The sequence below is a fragment of the Sardina pilchardus genome, chromosome 24, assembly GCF_963854185.1.
Source record: "Sardina pilchardus chromosome 24, fSarPil1.1, whole genome shotgun sequence".
NCBI lineage: Eukaryota > Metazoa > Chordata > Actinopteri > Clupeiformes > Clupeidae > Sardina > Sardina pilchardus.
The window spans coordinates 23,095,016-23,113,381 of record NC_085017.1 but is presented as its reverse complement, the minus strand read 5'-3'; the positions used below and the strand labels follow the sequence as shown (position 1 = coordinate 23,113,381).

The 18,366-nt window shown below is 43.2% G+C and overlaps 1 protein-coding gene across 2 annotated transcripts in view; it reads left to right on the top strand.

Moving 5' to 3' along the window:
* The window catches only part of pleca (plectin a), a 128,567-nt gene that overhangs the window by 65,326 nt on the left and 44,875 nt on the right, over window positions 1-18,366 (top strand). Inside the window, exons 1-2 of one of the 2 annotated variants that reach the window (XM_062529855.1) lie at window positions 13,526-13,849; window positions 16,585-16,646. In XM_062529855.1, coding sequence (XP_062385839.1) covers window positions 13,741-13,849; window positions 16,585-16,646 — 171 coding nt within the window. In that variant the 5' untranslated portion in view covers window positions 13,526-13,740. Of the gene's footprint in view, window positions 1-13,525; window positions 13,850-16,584; window positions 16,647-18,366 lie in introns of those variants that run through there. The other variant, XM_062529854.1, reaches the window with a different exon arrangement.

The following is an 18,366-nucleotide window of genomic DNA, read 5'->3' as shown; positions in this document are numbered from 1 at the left end:
TCGTGTTGTTTGTCTTGCTTTCTGTTTCTTCTGGTTTCTGAGAGATACCAAGCACAATTTAGTTGTGTACTGTACCTACTGTACAATGACAAACAAAGAGTCTCACTTTTACTCTTACTAGGCTACAGAGGCACAGGGTCAGAATTGACATGCACTAAGCAATTCTCTTACATGTGCAACCACTCCCTACACTGTACAAAATCCCCACTTTACCGTGACGGTGCTTTTTGCTATGGATACTTGTTTGTGTTCAGACATACTTTATAATTCTGTAATTGATCCATCCATTATGGAGCTATCGAACATCAACCTGAACACATCCTTAGCAGCCCCGTTGAAGAATTTACTTCCTGTTATAGGTTTGACATTGGAAAACAGCATGTGCCGAACCAGTGGTGTTGGCAATAGGAGTGCCCTTTATGTTGTCTCTTGTTCTATGTGCACAGGTGAGAGATGGAGGAGGCGTCTAGAGGGAGTGTGATATGTGTGTGTTCATAGAGATCTATGTGTGTGTGTGTGTGTGTGTGTACAAGGAGGCCTTGGCCAAGGTGTGTGAAATGGACTGTGGTATGTCTAGCTTTAAAGCAACTCTGCAGGTTAAAGGTGTTGTTGATAACACAGAGGTGTGTCTATTCTTAGGAGGTGCCGCATAGGATTAATGGGAATTGCTGTCTTAGTGTCAGTAATTGACTCAATTACTAAATTACTCAGTTATATCTGATACTGCTGTATGAAAAAGGACAAAAGGAGTCTTTGTTTTATTTTTGTCTGGCGACGGTGTGGGTTTGGTGTTGTGGTTTCAAGGGTACGACTGTGGGGGTTAGAGACAAATAGACAAATTAGAAGCTTAGCTTGTTTGACAGTGAAATGTGTTGCTGCCTCTGCCACGACACACACACACACACACACACACACACAGACACACACACACTCGGTGGTTACCGCACCTTTTTTCTCTGGTCCTGCTTTGCATATTCCCTTTGCCTCCGTGCCTTGATATAATCTCTCTCACCGCGACCTGCCATGCAACTCACTAAAGGCCTCATCACAGAGATGTGCTTTAAGCTCTCTGGCTGTCCCCTATATACAGTACAGTAGCATCTGTCTTGGCCCCTCCGGGCTAACGTGTCCTTGTCAGGGCGTTGGCTTTTCTATATTTGCACTCATTATTACACACGGGCAGGATATGATGATGATGACGATGATGATGATGCATTTATTTGTCCTATGCGGAAAATTGTTCTGTGCCTCTGCCATACAGTACATCTGATACATTTATACAAAGACAGTAAGACAGACAAGACGAAATACAAGACCGAATATACAACAGAATCTTCCACACCCCAACCACCCCCACCCTACCATACCCCCACACATACACAACATCAGGATAGCCATTATCAACTCAGAACAACACCGGACACTGACGGTGCCAGAATGCACTGGACAGCAGGCCAGCCTTACTCTGCCAGGGCAGACAGGGGAGCATGTTTTTTTTTGTTGTACTTATTACACAAGGGTTTGATAACCACTACACGCTCAAAAGAGAACTGGGCCGAATGGCCCCAGAATAGACTGTGCTGATAGCATGCTAGCCCAGTGTTAGACAGAGGAACTTATTTTAGTTCTGGTTCAGTAGTTTTTGCTTGTCAGCCAAAGCACCAATCGAGGTACTGTAGGTACCCCACTAGTGGAGGAGAGAAACTTGTTCTAATGAAACATTTACATTTAGCTGTAGCTCTTGCTCCTCGGCTGAAGTGAACGTGTGCGTGAGATTCTCCATGATTCGATTGGGTTAGACTGCAGAGGGCTTGTGTGTGTGTGTGTGTGTGTGTGTGTGTGTGTGTGTGTGTGTGTGTGTGTGTGTGTGTGTGTGTGTGTGTGTGTGTGTGTGTGTGTGTGTGTGTGTGTGTGTGTGTGTGTGTGTGTGTGTGTGTGTGTGTGTGTGTGTGTGTGTGTGTGTGTGTGTGTGTGTGTGTGTGTCTGCTGAGTCTTAGGGCAGTGCAGTGATGGGGAGGGAGGAGGCTATGGGGGGACGGTGGGATCAAGGTTAAAGGTGAACGGCGACAGGTTTCATTACACGAGGGGGGGATTTACCCAGTCTTAAAATAAAACCTTATGTCAGCCCCACTACCAAACACACACACACACACACACACACACACACACAAAACACTCATTCACACACACACACACACACGCACGCATGCACGCACCACACGTACACACACACACATATTTTCATTCACACACACACACACACACGGTAGAGAAGGTTTCAACCCGCCGACCTCCACAAACAGACTCCATGTCTGTGTATCCTGGTAACGGTCATAACATTTAGTGGATCCCCTTGACTTTTCCTCCTGAAGGGTATGGCCCACTGCTCTATGTGGCATGCCTGGTATTGGATGTGCACACCAGGATAAATATCATAGACTTGGAAAGATTTGCAGTGTATGTGTGTGTGTGTGTGTGTGTGTGTGTGTGTGTGTGTGTGTGTCTGTGTGTGTGTCTGTGTCTGTGTCTGTGTCTGTGTGTCTGTCCTGTGTGTGTGTGTGTGTGTGTGTGTGTGTGTGTGTCTGTGTCTGTGTCTGTGTCTGTGTCTGTGTCTGTGTCTGTGTCTGTGTCTGTGTGTCTGTCTGTATCTGTATGGGTATGAGGAGGAGAGTGAATGTGATTGTCTATAATTGTAAGAGAAAGAATAAATGTGTGTGATTTGTGTGTGTGGTCTGTGTTTCCTAAGAATTGCATTGTTGCATCTCACCACGGTGTACTTCAGTAGGCTATGATATGACAAACAGCTCTCTCTCTCTCTCTCTGTTTGTCTGTCTTTCTCTCTCATCTGTCTGAGGAATGAGGAGAAGCAGGAAGAAAGGGTGTTGGCACTGATACATTAGCACCCTAAGAGATAACAGTGTGTGTGTGACTATTACCACACGTGTGTGTGTGTGTGTGTGTGTGTGTGTGTGTGTGAGAAAGAATGTGTGCTATTCTTACCTGCACTTCTTAAACTCTGTCACTCCCTTTCTCCCTCTCATAGTCTCTGTGTCACTCACATGGACCAAGAAAAGCTCTTCCTGTAGGGTGGCCTTGACACTGGCCCATAATCTGGGATGTTTGTGTCCATTATTGAAAGTCTCACTGGACGCATGAAAACACACCCTGTTTTATCCTGTGTTGGCTGGCAGACACAGAGGGAACCTTCAGGAAACTGCGGCTGCGTTCATGATACAGGGCAGAGAATACGGATGTTATCTTATTCATCCAGATCGTAAATTAGTCCAAGAAGCGTTTTCTTAAGAGGATGTCAAGGTTTCTCTCCAGAGCTTCTCTAGCCAGAACATCTTGTGATTTGCGATGATGTACTGTACGTTTGTTAGATTAAAGAAGAGCATGTTTTTGTCTGCTTTTAAGCAGATAATTATTTTATCAAGAGCATATAGATGTCTGGACTGAATTATTGGTATTAGACTCCAGATGCAATTGAACTGTCCTCTTGCATTACAATATAAGACATTGTGAATCAACCGTTTTTCACAGACCATGTGTTTTCCAGGGTTGTTTGCCGTGGTAAAGAATTATAGCAAATAGGATGCATGTCTCTGAAGCACTGGCGTACTGAAGCAAGACAGACCTTGACTTTCCTTCAAGCCAAATGGTTGTGGTGCACTAAGTGAAAACATTCGCTCGGATCGTAGTGCTTGGTAAAGCTGACTGCATTGGTATTGTACTGTATAAAATGGAACAGAATGAATCCCCAAACACATGCTGTGAAGGTCCTGCGCCTTAAGTTAGACAGAATTGTTTGAACAGAGAGAGAGAGAGAGAAAGTGCGTACTGTATGTACGGTAAGTATGTTTGTGAGTGAAAGAGAGATGTTGGGCACTACTTTTTCAAACCTTTTGTCTCACTGTCAGTTGTATCAGTTACACAAATTCAAACACAAGGCAAGAGAGTCAAAGCGACTTTTCTCCAGCTTGTCGGCAAGTCTGTCTATCCGTTCCTCTTCTCCATCCTTCCAGCTCCATGCATCCTTTCATTCATCTCATTGGATTCCCCCCATTGTGTGTAGTCCTTTTATGTGATGCCCAGTTGAGTGGCGCATGTGAGTGGGCAGTGCCCAATAGCTGCTGCTGTGGCTGCTGGGGATTGTTCCTCGTGAGGAGGAGGTCAAGAGCTACCGCCCAGGGCACACACACCCAGATGACTCACCCTCACGCAGTTCGCCATCGCGCGCACACACACACACACACACACACACACACACACACACACACAGACACAGACACAACCACACAAACACACTCCTCTCCTTCCCCCCCTCACGCTCATATTTCTGTCGCCAAAAACATTTTCTCCACCACACCACTCTCACATGGTGCCAGACATACCAACATCGTAAGTCATTCAAGAATAAATCAGGGCTTGCTCCTTCATTTTGAAGTGTTTCATTTCCCTGTAAACAGCATTTCCCTTCTCTCATTTCTCCTCAATCTCTGCAGTATTGTACAAAACCATGCATAGACAGATAGTAGAGGACTGGAGTGGATCTAGGTACTCACTGATAGCACTCATTGAGAGGTCACACAGATGTTTAGTTATTGAGCTTCTTTTTGAGGCATCTACTGTATGTGTTTTCATCCACAAGACACATACAACGGTCCTCCCTCTTTACGCCATGCACAGATAGTGACTGGATCAAATCTCGAACTGACACGACACTGATACGAAACAGATCAGGCAGATATAGTAACAAGTAAACAGATTTACAGTACTGTGGAGCACTAGGGCCTGTGAGCAGGCTCCCTGAAATGCAATTTGATACTGTTTCACAAACAAACAAACAAACAAACAAACAAACAGTGACGAAAACATAACCTTCCTTGGCGGAGGTAATAATGTATAGTGTTAAAAAAGTAATATCAAATAATGCAGAAAGTCCATGACTGTCTGTTTTGGCAGAAATAATGCAGTAAAAAAGCTACAACAAAGCACTGCTAGCACACATGTATAACTGGTTGGAATTGGCTAGCTAAATACAGACAAAATGAAACACAGACATGAATCCAGACTGGTCACAACCATTATGCCCTGTATCTTCTAAGGTGATAAGTCGTATCTAAAGGATAAGCCTACCATAGTTGACTTTTTTTAATGCTAGTCAAATTGCATACCTGACTGATCACATGTAAGTGGTTGAGTCTATTCCTCAGATGATGATAACTCATATCAGGTATGCCACCTCTGGGTTGGAATGCAAACCTCCAGGCAACCACACAGACAGACAGACACACACACACAGACAAACCTGTTTAGCCCTGCCAAGAATAACAGCACGTCTCTGACGTCTATGACAGTCTTATGTCACAATATTGCTTACTTTGTCGTATATCATGGTTAAGATTAGGTGGCAGAGGCCTTTGTCACAGAAGCAGCTTACAAAATGTGTTGAAAATATAGAATAATAAAATAGGATGTTGTTACCTGTACTTATGAAATACATAATTGACTGTAAATATTACAATGTTACAAATACAAATAGGCTACTGTAATATCATGATGTTACAAATAACCCAATAGTTGCACCCATGGTGCACAAAGCCTTTATAAAACCTAAACCACAAAACCTTTATTTGTGACCCTGTGGAGGAGGGTGAGGAGTCAATATGTGATATTTGCGTGGCTCTTAGATTGTATGCTTGCTAAGTAAACATTTACATGGTGCATATCAAGGTGCAACGTCACCAGAAATAGGCCTACTGTGCAATGGTAGAAACATAGAAAAGCTGTTCCATAAGTGCTATTAGAGAGTTTTTCAGTTACTTTTAAAGACACTTTTTTCATCGAGCATGGATTTGGCTACTACGTGAAACTTAATATACTGTGCACAGCACGAAATCTCTCCTAGAATTAGCCAGAAGTCTATTTAGAATAGATCGTTTTGAGGTTGTTTAGTTTTCCATAGGCCTTTCTGAACCACACCATGTCGTTAATACAAACCTGTGGTCCAAATGGGCCCCAGTCCTTAGAGAATCTGACTCATAATCTCCAAATGGGCAGGACCCTATGGCCAGCCACACCAATATTACTTTCGTATGTTCGGTGACTCACCAGCATGCGTTTTAGGGAGCTGTTTTTGTGAGATCTCCACTGTTTACTTTTAAGTTAAACACTCATTTGACATGTTTTGAGGTTTTGTTTACAATACAGAATGTCTACAGAATATTCTCATTTGTATAGCCTACTCTCTTTTTGAATGAGAACATTGATCAGTCTCCTACATTCTTTGTAAGAACATCATTGTATCGTGACAGGTTTATATTTTAAAGTTACTATATTTTCTCGCAAAATATGGCAGTATGCAATTGTGATAGTAAGAGAAAGTGTGCTTTTGCACCCTTCAGTTTGGAACTGTAATGTTTACTTTGCAATAATGCCTACCTTAGAAAGCTAGTGCCTTTTACAATGTCTATACAGTGGGCGTGTAAACCAGCCTTTGTTGTGTCTTAAACTCGATTTACACCTGGCTTACTGTACAATAAAATACTGGCACTGCAGTCGCCGCCCCTGAATTTTAAGCTGTCACGCTCACGTTTCCCACTCACAGTTGCTTCACTCTCACATCTCTGGTCTAAGAGAAGGTCGTAATTTTGAAGGGGTTTTTAATGTGATTTTTGAAGTATTTTTGGGCTACATTTAAATAATTTAGGACTGCTCAACAGCCATCTGAACTAATTTGCTGTTATTATTTTCTTAAATTTAAGCGCATAAGAAAGGTGTTGGCCCTAAGACGTAATTTAAGACAATGCTGGCATTGTCAATATGTCATCTCGGCTACACTGATCTTATGATCTTAAAAACGGTATAATATCCTCCCGACGGACTTTTACCTGAAACACTTTTGTCTCGTGCGCCTTTGACACCATCCCAGGACACATTACGCAACGTCTGGAAAGTTGCACACATTGGTCTACATGCACTGAAAGACTAAACACCGCCCGTCCTGATGAACGAGCTTAGTCTGAATCCTGAATAGCCTAACCTATCGGGGATGTCCCTTCGAATCATATTTCAATGGTGCGAAGAAGCAGTGTGTTGCGGATCAGCGTTCAGGAGTGAATGGTGAAGAAGAACCTCGCACGTCCACAAAAAAAACAAAATGGGTTGGGCTTGGGCTACATGGAAATGAAGATTTCATCCCTTGCAATTTGAGACGAAACCGCTCTTCCCCTGCCTTTCCTCACTGACTGACTCAAAACAAAAGAACGTGTTCCATGCGCTAGTTGCGGAGTTTGAAAGTAGACTACTTTTTTCGGGGCAGGCTATATAGACCGATAGACCCCCGGATTTTACGCTCTCGGACTGGAAGATGGCTGGCTCAGGCAGCAGTTTGTCCTCTGCCGCCGCGGCCAACTGTTTTGGCGCATTTGACATTAACATAATATATGGACGTGCGAATTACATACATGAGATGACGTGCGGAGAAGTCGGACCGCATTTATACAGCCGAATGTGTTGCGCAGGTAAGTGCAATGCGCGGATCTTCATGCAAGTTAAATCGGATAGGAGGAGGTCTCAGGGCGGGAGTTGAGGTGGGGGCGGCAGATCATGTTAACCATTCGCCTGCCAGCTGTTATAAAAAACGCGCCGCCATCTACTGTCCGGTCCACTTTAAAATAGTCCTTGTCTGGAGGAGGTAGTGCTATAAGGAGTTTACTTCCAGTAATGCATTGGCAACTGCTATAGCCTAACTTTTGTAACAGTTACCACATGTTACACTGCAACGAGTTATTCTATTTTCATGTTGACTTTTTGTCATTAGTGATAGGCTAATCAATACCCTTATCAGTGTATTTCAACTTGAGATTGAAGCTGAAAATTAAGCTGAATAGGCCTACTGCATTTATTCATTTTTATTCATTCTGCATAAAATAGCAGTATAACTGCTAAAGCAGTTGTAAGCTATAGCCTACAAATAAGTTTTATGCATGATGAGGAATGAGAAGTAATCAATTCCCTAAGGGAACAGCTCAACTGTTCCGAGAGGAGTGCTGTGGAGACATTCCCTGGCTGTTCTGTGGAAACAGTAAAAAAAAAAAAAAAAAAAATACACCCAGCTATAAATATGTTCTAGCTTCTGTGTGTTTGGCCTACATTGCCATGGGAACAGCCTGCGCATCAGCGGGGCTAAACTAAAGAGCAGAGCGCTCGCTAAATATTGACCCTGGACCTGACTACATAAGTCCCGCGACTGACGACTGCAAATAAGCAAATACGTTTTTTCTTTTTCTTTTTTTTTAAGTGAGAGGAAAAGGGATACGCAGCTTTTGAGAAATATGTGCTCTTATTTCACATTCTTGTGAGATCATTTTCATGAAGTAAATGAACGAAAGTATTTAAACATAATTAATATACACATTTAATTTTAGTATGTCAAAGCCACAGATATAATATGAAGAATAAGGCTTCTTCCAAGGGCAGAATTGCAAGCCCTCATTGGCCAAAATAAATCTGAGAGGTACTTGTCCTAATGAGAAATAGCTATTCATGTATACCTCTGTCAAAATAATAATAAGAAATAACAAAGTGATTAGTAAACTCACCATGTACCATTTAACTCAATTTATTCATCTTGAACGTTAATTAGCGTAACACTTCAGTACAACCACAAGAGGGAGATAATTATATGATCTATGATCGAAAGAGGATGGATGGCATACTACATACAGACTGTTAAGTTTATTCATGGGTTTCATCAGGTCCCTTTCCACAGGTGTATTAATCAAGCACCATGCAGTCTGCATTCATAATCAAGGTGCTTGATTTGATACACCTGTGGAAAGGGACCGGATGAAACCCACGAATACCAGTCATTATGAACATTAACATGTTTTTTTAGGATCTTACATGTGTGCTCTTCGATGAAAAATGTAGCATCATTGTTAAGACTCTAGAAATAACATACTTTCTGAAACTCTAGCATGTGTGTCAAAGATCGTAGAGCGGAGAGCTCTTGAATATTTGTTGAGTATTATGATATAGCCTACTGTAGGCCTAAGATGTGCATAGCATTTATTTCTTTTCAGACTTACTCAGTGAACAGAGGTGTCTGATCTGTTCTGTACTGTAGCCTACTGCTGTGTTCACTGCTGTAATCCTTCTGTGACTGAAAACTCACACACAGAGGGCAGAAGGCACAGAGCTGCTTCTAAATACATGGCATTCGTACATGACTCATAAATGAGTGTGTGTGGGTGGGTGTGTGTGTGTTTGTAGGGGTCTGTTTTTGTGTGTGTGTGTGTGTGTGTGTGTGTGTGTGTACCTCTGTCTGTGTGTTTGTGCAGATGGTGAAGATTCCTTGTTTGTTAACATTCCACTTTTCATGTGCTGGCACGGCCCTTGTGCACCGTAGGCTCCAGACCTCAGCAGACAGAGCCTCCTCAGGTGATGGAGCCAGCCTGGGGTGGACGGAGGAACGGGTGGGTGGGTGGGTGTGTTGTGTGGGTATGGGCGTGTGGGATGGGAAGTGTTGGCAGTTAGGTAGTGTTGGGTGCGGCCAGAGGCTCCTTGTGCCTGATCGGTGGAATGCTGGAATGCGTAGGTCTCGACTCTCTGCACTGCAGATGCTTTGACACGCCTCGAGTGTCTATATTTCATTCCTAGTCTTTGTTCGCTTGATTGCATTCCTACTCCTTTGCACTCTTTGCAAAAGTTTGGTGTCTTTCTGAAATCTTTCCACATTTTGCATAGCTTACACGCTCTGTTGCACACTTGTGCACTTACGTATTACTGCTTATGAAGTATGCATAAGTTATGCAACTTTGCATGAGAAACAAATGTTACGTTCCATGCAAAAGCAATGTTGAAAGCAGCTCTTGTTTGTCAAACAAATTTTAAACAAGAACTTATCTAATCTTCTAAAACTAATCTTCACCTGGTGAACACTCGACAAGCCATGTTCCGCAGGCGCCCATATGAAATCATGCTGCGGTATAAAAAAGGATGCCAAAGAATGTGCCACCTAAGTAGAAACTGAATAATAAGGGGTAGCTCAAAACATCAGCATCTGCGTTTCATTTGTTATATAATCTTTTTTGGACTGATTGATTGAGCCGTGTTTTATTTCACTGCATAACAGTGACTGGTTCTGCTCAGTATCACCTACAACTCCCACCGTGGAACTTTGGCGCCCTCCTGTGAATGCAGAAGAGGACACCCATCTTGTGCGCAGAACACGTTTAAGCGTGAGTGTGTAAACTGAGGGAAAGCATCTGATTTTCTATCTGCTATGCATGTTGGAACGCTAGCGCCAAACAGCCCAGTAGGAGGATTCTGTGTCTGTGTGTGTGTTGAGACCTTAGACCTGAGACAGACTGTGCTTGTTTCTGCTTGTTCTCTCTGTATGCTAGAGTCATTCCTACTCAGAGGTGGGAAAGTCCAGCTTCAGAAAGTAAAAATCCAACCATGGATTAGTTCTACCTCTGCACTTAACACAGGTGATCTCACTAATTAGCTGCTCTACCTACAGTAGCTGAAGAGTTGTGCAATTTAGAATCAGCTGGTTTAAATGAATGGATGGCACAGATATGTCGGAGGACTTTTACTTTCTGAAGCCAGACTTTTCCACCTCTGTCCCTACTGCAGTTGGTCCTGGCACAGTTCGACCTTGATACAGTATATTCCGGATCTTTCCCTGGATTGCACTCTCTAAGCATAATTATACCATTATACCAACTGTATACCATTATGCACTGTATACATACACTGTATACATTCCATTCCATAGGTGCTGTCTAAGTGTCACTACACTGTTCAAACCCATAGGCACATGACATTGACTGGTATGTTCTGTGTGTCATGTCCTGCCGAGCCAGGCTGCAACTGGAACTACTGCCAGTCTAAGCCAGAACTTTGCCAGGCTATGCCAGGATGATCCATTCCTGGGTCAGCCCCCTTGTCAGTTGTAATTACAACTGTTCAAACATAAACACATTTTTATTGGCTGTTGTGCCTGTGCTTAATCCTTCCAGGTGACAGAGTGTGAGGGTGAATCATTGTTGATGTTATGAAGTCAAGCTCAGCTCAAGTTACAAACAGATCTCTTGAACCCGGTAGTGAGGAAAAAACATAGGTTCTACCTCTAGCTCTATAGATTGCCCCCTATGGCTTACTGTGCAGTGTATACATTACCGTAGGAAGAAACGTATTATCTTTCTGTATATTCTGTCTCCTGCACCTGTATGAAGGGTGTGTCCTGAGTGGCTACAGTACAGCCAGGGACTAGAGATGAGCCAGTACATTGGAATGATCACCCTCGGGGAACAAGATTCTGGAGATTTCAGCCAACACGTTTTTTTCCCCCCTCTCTTCTCCTTTCCTCTCTCATTTGTAGCCTACAGCAGTAGTCCACGGCGGTATTCCCTTTAACCATAGTAATTCACTGCCTTGAATGCCACACCCATTTTTTCTATTTTCCAAGACGTACCGTGATTTTTAATCTCACAGTGCTGTTTTTGTGGTACATGTTTGAGTTTGACTCGGTGGCTGTTATTGGTTGAGACATCTGTGAGTTGGACGCAGGCCACCGGTGGTGGATGGGTGACAGCAGAGCAGCCTGTCTCTGATCAAGCCCCAACAGGCCGACGCCCCGCGCTGATGTGCGCAGAATCCACCGCCGCGTCGCTCAGCGCCCTTTCGCTCGCCGCGCTCGGCTGCAGATGTGTAAAGCGGTCGTGTGGTGTGATGGGTCCTCCACACACATACATACACATACACATACACATACACATACACATACACATACACATACACATACACATACACATACTGTACACATACACATACACATACACATACACATACACATACACATACACATACACATACACATACACATACACATACACATACACATACACATACACACACACACACACACACACGTATACATATAATTGTGCAAATCTTAGCATATGCACAAGTAGACACTGATGCACAGTCAGTATAGATGCACTGGCACTCACATAACTATGAACACACACGTAGACAAACATGCAGAGTGGTTCCTCATGCATTCTAATGCTCTATCTTTGCCGCACGCTGTCCAGATGTGCATAATCACTTTTGTCTGTCTCAGTCAATTGCTCCTCTTGTTTTCATTAGTCCAGTCAATGGCTTCCAAAAAACATGATTATTCAGCTCTTTTGTTTTTTTGCCGTTGCTGAAATGAATGTTGTGACCTTGTGTGCGTGTTTAGCCACAGCTTGTATGATTGTAGCTCTGTGGTGACAGATTCATGGGTGCGTGTACTGTTTGAACAATGCTGCAATGTGTTCATCTTTCAATTCCACTGTGATAATATTGGTAAATAACAATATTCTCAATACTATTTGTAATTGTACTAAATAGAGAAAAGCAGATTGATTGAAATATCCGCAAAATCAAGTTAACAAAACAGACTCACACACACACACTTACTGTACACTCTCTCTCTCACACACACACACACATACACTCCACTTTAGACTTCATGCTTCGCACTCATGGCCCTACCCAGTAGCCCCACAGCCTCACGCAATGCCATTTTCATGATGGAGAGAGTGAGAGACAGGCAGTGTTTTCCCTCTCTCTCTCTCTCTCTCTCTCTCTCTCTCTCTCTCTCTCCATCCCTTAGAGTCAACAGGCTTTCTCACGAAGGGGAGACAGATTGTTATTAAAGGACAGGGAGTTAACATTTTTCCTCTGCCACTGACACTTACTCCCCTTCACACCCCTCACACAGTGCTCCACCCATCCATCGACACCCCTCAAGCCCACCATGTTTGACAGCAGGCTTTTTCATTTAGACAGGAAGGGCTCAGATACAAAAACAGTTAAAAAAAAACCTTCACAAATTTGCAGAAGTCATGATGACTTTATTGTTATTTCTGTTGATTTTATTGATAAAACAGGAAGCAAAATCAAAACACAACCCAATGACAGTTTGACTGATAAAGATTTTTTTTTTTTTTTTTTATATATTTCTGCAAACGTGTCAAAAACTGTTTTTGCATCTGAATCCTTCGATTGTTATTGAAGGACAGGTAGTTTTCCTCTTCACCTCTGACACCCATTCCTCTTCAAAGTCCCATCTCACTGCCCTACCCAGACCTCCATGCCCCCTCCCCTCCCCTCTACCACACCTGAGTGAGGTGTGCAGGAGGGTCTGGGCAGGACCAGCCCTCTTCTGAGCACGCTCAGAGCAGGGAATGACAGGTACTTACAGGGACGCCCCAGGGCAGGTATTTCACAGGGGAAAGGAGGAGACAGAACAGAAAAGAAAGGGAAAGAGAGAGGGAGTGGAAGGAGAAGTGGAATGACAGAGTAGAAACAAACATTTTGAGGGAGGGGACCAAGAGAGGGAGGGAGTACAAGGAAAGGAAGGAGGAGAAGAATGACAGTGGGAAAGAAAGAAAGCTTGAGGGAGGGCAGCAAGAAAGAAAGGGAGGGATAGAGAGAGAGAGAGAGAGAGAGAAGGCGATTGAGTAAGAGTGGAAGCACTGTGCTGGAGAGAGAATCACACCCACCCCTTGGCATGGTCCCTCTCTTGCTCTGAGGCAGTGGTTTGGAGCACAGCTCAACTCAAGCTACTCCAGAGTGCAGAGAGAGAGAGAGAGAACAAGGGAGAGCAGTTCCAGCAACACACAGCCTGCCGTTGCCTTGCCTTGCCGGGGCAACACACACACCGTACCTGCAGATATGCGGCGTAGCTTCAGGACTTACTCGACAGACAGCGTAGGCAGTGATGTGGTCTTTGCTGATGAGAGCTGCTACCAGGAGATGCTCAGGGCCAGCTATGCAAAGAAAGGTAAAGGGCCATGCAAGTATATGCTGCACAAGTTCTAATGGTAGTCATTCAGTGTGTGTGTGTTGGGCGGTTGCTTGGCATATTTAAGCTTTATGCAAATGAAAGTTTTAAGGATTGTGTGTGTGTGTGTGTGTGTGTGTGTGTTTTGTTTGTGTGTGTGTGTGTGTGTGTGTGTGTGTGCTTGTGAGTTTATGTGTCTCATGAAAGGGTTGCTTGGTATTTCTAAGCCTTATGCTTAGGTGGTCAAATTCATAAGGCTATTTGTTATCTTGATAAGAGTGTGTGTGTGTGTTTGTCGTGCATGTGTTGTTGGAGGTGGGGGATGGTTGCTTGGCATCTGTTAGCCTTGTGCAAGCGTTTTCAGGAGAGCTGGAATGTCATGGATATGGATTGAGCTCAAGCAGGATTTTGGTGGAGCTCAGGATGTCATGGATTTCCACCGCCTCGGTCGTTACTGAACCGTTCTTTTGTAATTTTTATGGGCCAGCCGTGACCTCTGTAAATTGCTGTTTCCCACCAACACTTCTGTGAAGCTAATCAGATTGGATTCAGTCTCAGCAGGGTCATCTAATGTCTGGACTGTCAGGGGACCACACCCCTCGAAAGTGTCATGGCGGCAATGTAGCTGGCTCCTCCGGCTCCAGTCTGCACCTCTGTTTTAACCGGCACACAGCAAGAACAACCGCTGCATTTTTCTGACTTATGTGGGCAACAGACACGCTTTGTGTTGCACAACAGAACACATAAATCAATTATATACCGTTAGACTGATTGCTTTAGATGGTTAAAGATTGAGCAAATCAGACGACTCCCTTCACCACTTTATAGAACAAGAGAATCATAGTCCAAAATTGGTTTGCCTCAAGGAATGCAATGATCTATTGAACGGAGCCCTGAAGCTGTTTTGTCAAGCATTCATTTTTTGGAGAAAAAAAAAATCACCACCTAAACCATCCTCATGCATTTCTTGGTCTGTGGTTTGGTATTGAACTCGTTGCTGTTAGCAGAAATGACGCGCATCATGGCGTCGTTTTCATACCCATCCGTGAGTTATTGTCTTCTAATATGCTTTAGCTTGAGCTGATGCAATCGCTCCCTGGCCTTTGACTACTGTTAGCTGTGAGTGAAAGTAGTAGAGCACGGGGTCAACTTGAGAATGAAGAACACCTGTGACGCTCAGGGTAGTTAAAAGCAGAGGTATGTCGGGAGTGAGGAATGTAAAGTGCTGGCCTATCTATCACTGTTTGATCTTTGCTCCTTTTCCTCTCCCTTCTCTCTTTTCTGTCTTTCTTTCTTTCTTTCTTTCTTTCTTTCTTTCTTTGTGTCTTTCTCTCTCCCCATTCTCGCAACCTCCACTTATTCTCGCTCAGCCTGGACTTTCAGCCTATACTGTACTGTAACCTCTGCCTTTTGTAAATCATCCCCTTGACCGCAGTCCACAGTGGATTTTTCGAAAGCACTTGGAGGACTCTCCTGTGAAGAGAGCCATGCATCTTCACTCACACGCCAAATGCACGTTTGACACAAAATATGTAATCAGTGATCAGTGGGTCAGGACCCAGCAAACTCTAAATGAAATGATGTCTCCCTGTACCTCGGATGCTTCTTGTTGTCATGGTCTTACTGTTATGGATGTGTTACCAAACTGCCTAAAGTTTGTCTTTGGTGTCCTCAGGGCCTGGAGAGTGTGAACGTGCAATTCATTTTGGGCTGTCATGTTCAATTGGTATTGCTTCCCTCCAGGAAAGTCTGTTTACATCAAGACTACCTGGGATTCAGTCATTACCAAACTGCCTAAAGTTTGTCTTTAGTGTCCTCAGGGCCTGGAGAGTGTGAACAACGTGTTTTTGAATGGAGTTGTTATCGTGTGTGGGTGGTATGGCCTTGGTTCCTTTGAGCACGCTGCATAATCTCATTTTCTCATTGAAACACTCACTGCAGTTTATTTGCATTAGCTTAACTGCATTTGTTCTGAACAGGTTACCATTCTCACTGGAAAACTCACTGGTCTTCCATTTTTAGCAAAAGGGCCTGGTTTTCACTAGATTCCTCCTTTGATCCCAGCCCTTCTCTGTAATCCAACCGATTGGGGAAAAAAGCGTAGAAAGTTTCAGAATGAAAGGAAATGAGGGAGCAGTCATGCACAAAAACAGTGACCAAGATGACCGAAGTGAGTCATAGGTTAGGAGACTTTAGTCTTATGATGGTTTGTGTGTGTGTGTGTGTGTGTGTGTGTGTGTGTGTGTGTGTGTGTGTGTGTGTTTGTGTGTTTGTGTGTTTGTGTGTGTGAGTTTGAATATGCATACTTGTGTGCGCGTGTGTGTGTGTGTGTGTGTGTGTGTGTGTGTGTGTGTGTGTGTGTGTGTGTGTGTGTGTGAGTGTGTGATTCCTATCTAGTCCTCCATCTCTGTGGAAACACATGGTATGACTCCAGGCTTCTGTTATTATGCTGCTCCATCAGGGCGTGTCTGCTCTGCTGCCTGGGTGTGGGCAGTCTTGTGTGCTCTTCACAGACCTCTGTCAGAATGTGTACCCACCTCACCTGCGCTGAACATAATGTATTGCGGCAATGATGTTTCACCTATGCCATGTTTTCCTCTCTACTCGTTTGTCATGTTTATTTAGTGTTATGATTCACACTGAGTGTTGTACATTAACGTAATATCCTTTTTCCCTCTCTCTGTGTGTCCCTCTCTCTCTCTCTCCTCCCTCTCTTTGTCTCTCTCTTTGCACAGATGAAAGGGATCGGGTTCAGAAAAAGACCTTCACCAAATGGGTGAACAAGCACTTATTGAAGGTATGATAAATAGCATTGACACCTCCACTTGTATTTTTCCCCGTTCATGTTGTGTAGCTGCTTTTTTAAACATTCCCAACAAGTTTCATTGGCCCTGATTCAGTTAATGTTTGCTGGTGCAAATTTGATGTATAGCACAACTTGCAAAGTACATTTTGAATCAGCTTTATGATTTTGCTTACCGGTATTTAAGAGATAGCCTACAATCCAGATATAATAAATGATAATTGTCGCCTTGGACGTCTGCTAAGCAACCATAACCATAACCATAACCCTAATCAATGTTCCATTTGAACGGATCAGCAGAAAAATGTTCATGTTGAAAAAATGTGTAGTTGTCAGTAATATCAAGTTTGCACCTGGTGTTGTGGCCACAAACCTTATCAGTCTGGACCATTTTGTGTACTGAGTCATTGTCTCCTATTACGCCCTCAAGCCGCCCAATGTTTTTTTTATTTATTTTTTTATGTTTGGAATTTGACACGCTATCCTTATATATCTCTGCAGTGTATCACATATAGCTGAGATTCCCTTATCTAGCAGGAACACTATTGATTTACCACAGAGATGTTCCCTGTGAATTTTCTCACACACGTAACATTTTTGGAGGGCTTATGGGTATTTTTGGACAGGCCGTATTATAGTTAAGGTGCTACCATGAGCAGTTGCCAACTGAAAAAGAGAATTGATAGACCTCACACATGTTCACAGCATCAAGCTCCATTTTAATCTTGCTTAATAGTATTAATTATGATGAAGGCATGCTGTATAATTAAACAAAACTGTAGAGCATTAGCCAGACTTCAGTATAATCCCTTGTAATTGATTTTGATCAAAGCACAAGCTCTGTATTGAAAGATACACTCTTAAAGGACTGAAGGCTAAATGAATATGAAATGTACTGTAACAGTGATTAATATATATTATATAAATATATATTAATATAAATATATACCAACAACAACAATAACAAAGCAATGATATGAATAATAATGATAATGGGATGCTCATTAAACTGTAACTTAAACAGAAACAACCAGATTACTACAAGATCTGTCTTTTATTGGGAGGGGAATAGGTCAGTACATACTGTAGTCAGCTGGTTTAAATCTCAGCAGAGTCTCCTGGTCCTCCTGGCTCCTGGAGCTAATCTGGTCGGCTGTGGTTTTAGCCACTGTGGTTGACCATTGTGTTCGATGAGCATCATTGGTCTGGACAACATGCTGGACAACATAGTGTTCTCTTGTTGCTGGTGTTCTGCTCTCAGAATCACTATAGTGTCTGTTAGGCACTCGCAACATGGACATGAGAAGTCCCCCCCTCGCCTAATTTAGGATTGTATTCTAATTGTCTCTGGCTCTCGGCGCAATTCCTAAGCTCTCAAGTGACCTCCAACAGTTTAAATCTATTCCCTCTCTCTCTCTCTTTCTCTCTGTTTTTCTCGCTCTATCAGTCTCTGTCTTTCTTTCTTTCATTATTTCCAACAATTCAAATGTATCCCCTCTCTCTCTTTCTCTCTCTCTCTCTCTCTCTCTCTCTCTCTCTCTCTTTCATTCTTTCTTTCTTCCCCTGTCCCTCGCAAGCGATTAGCATCTGAGTGGCTTCCCTTGTTATTGCTGTGAAACAGCAGGCTCACTCTACAGGTAGAGAGCTGACTAGGTAGAGAGTGGTGGTGTTTACGAAACTCATTTACTGTAGACTAAACATTTACACCTTAAAC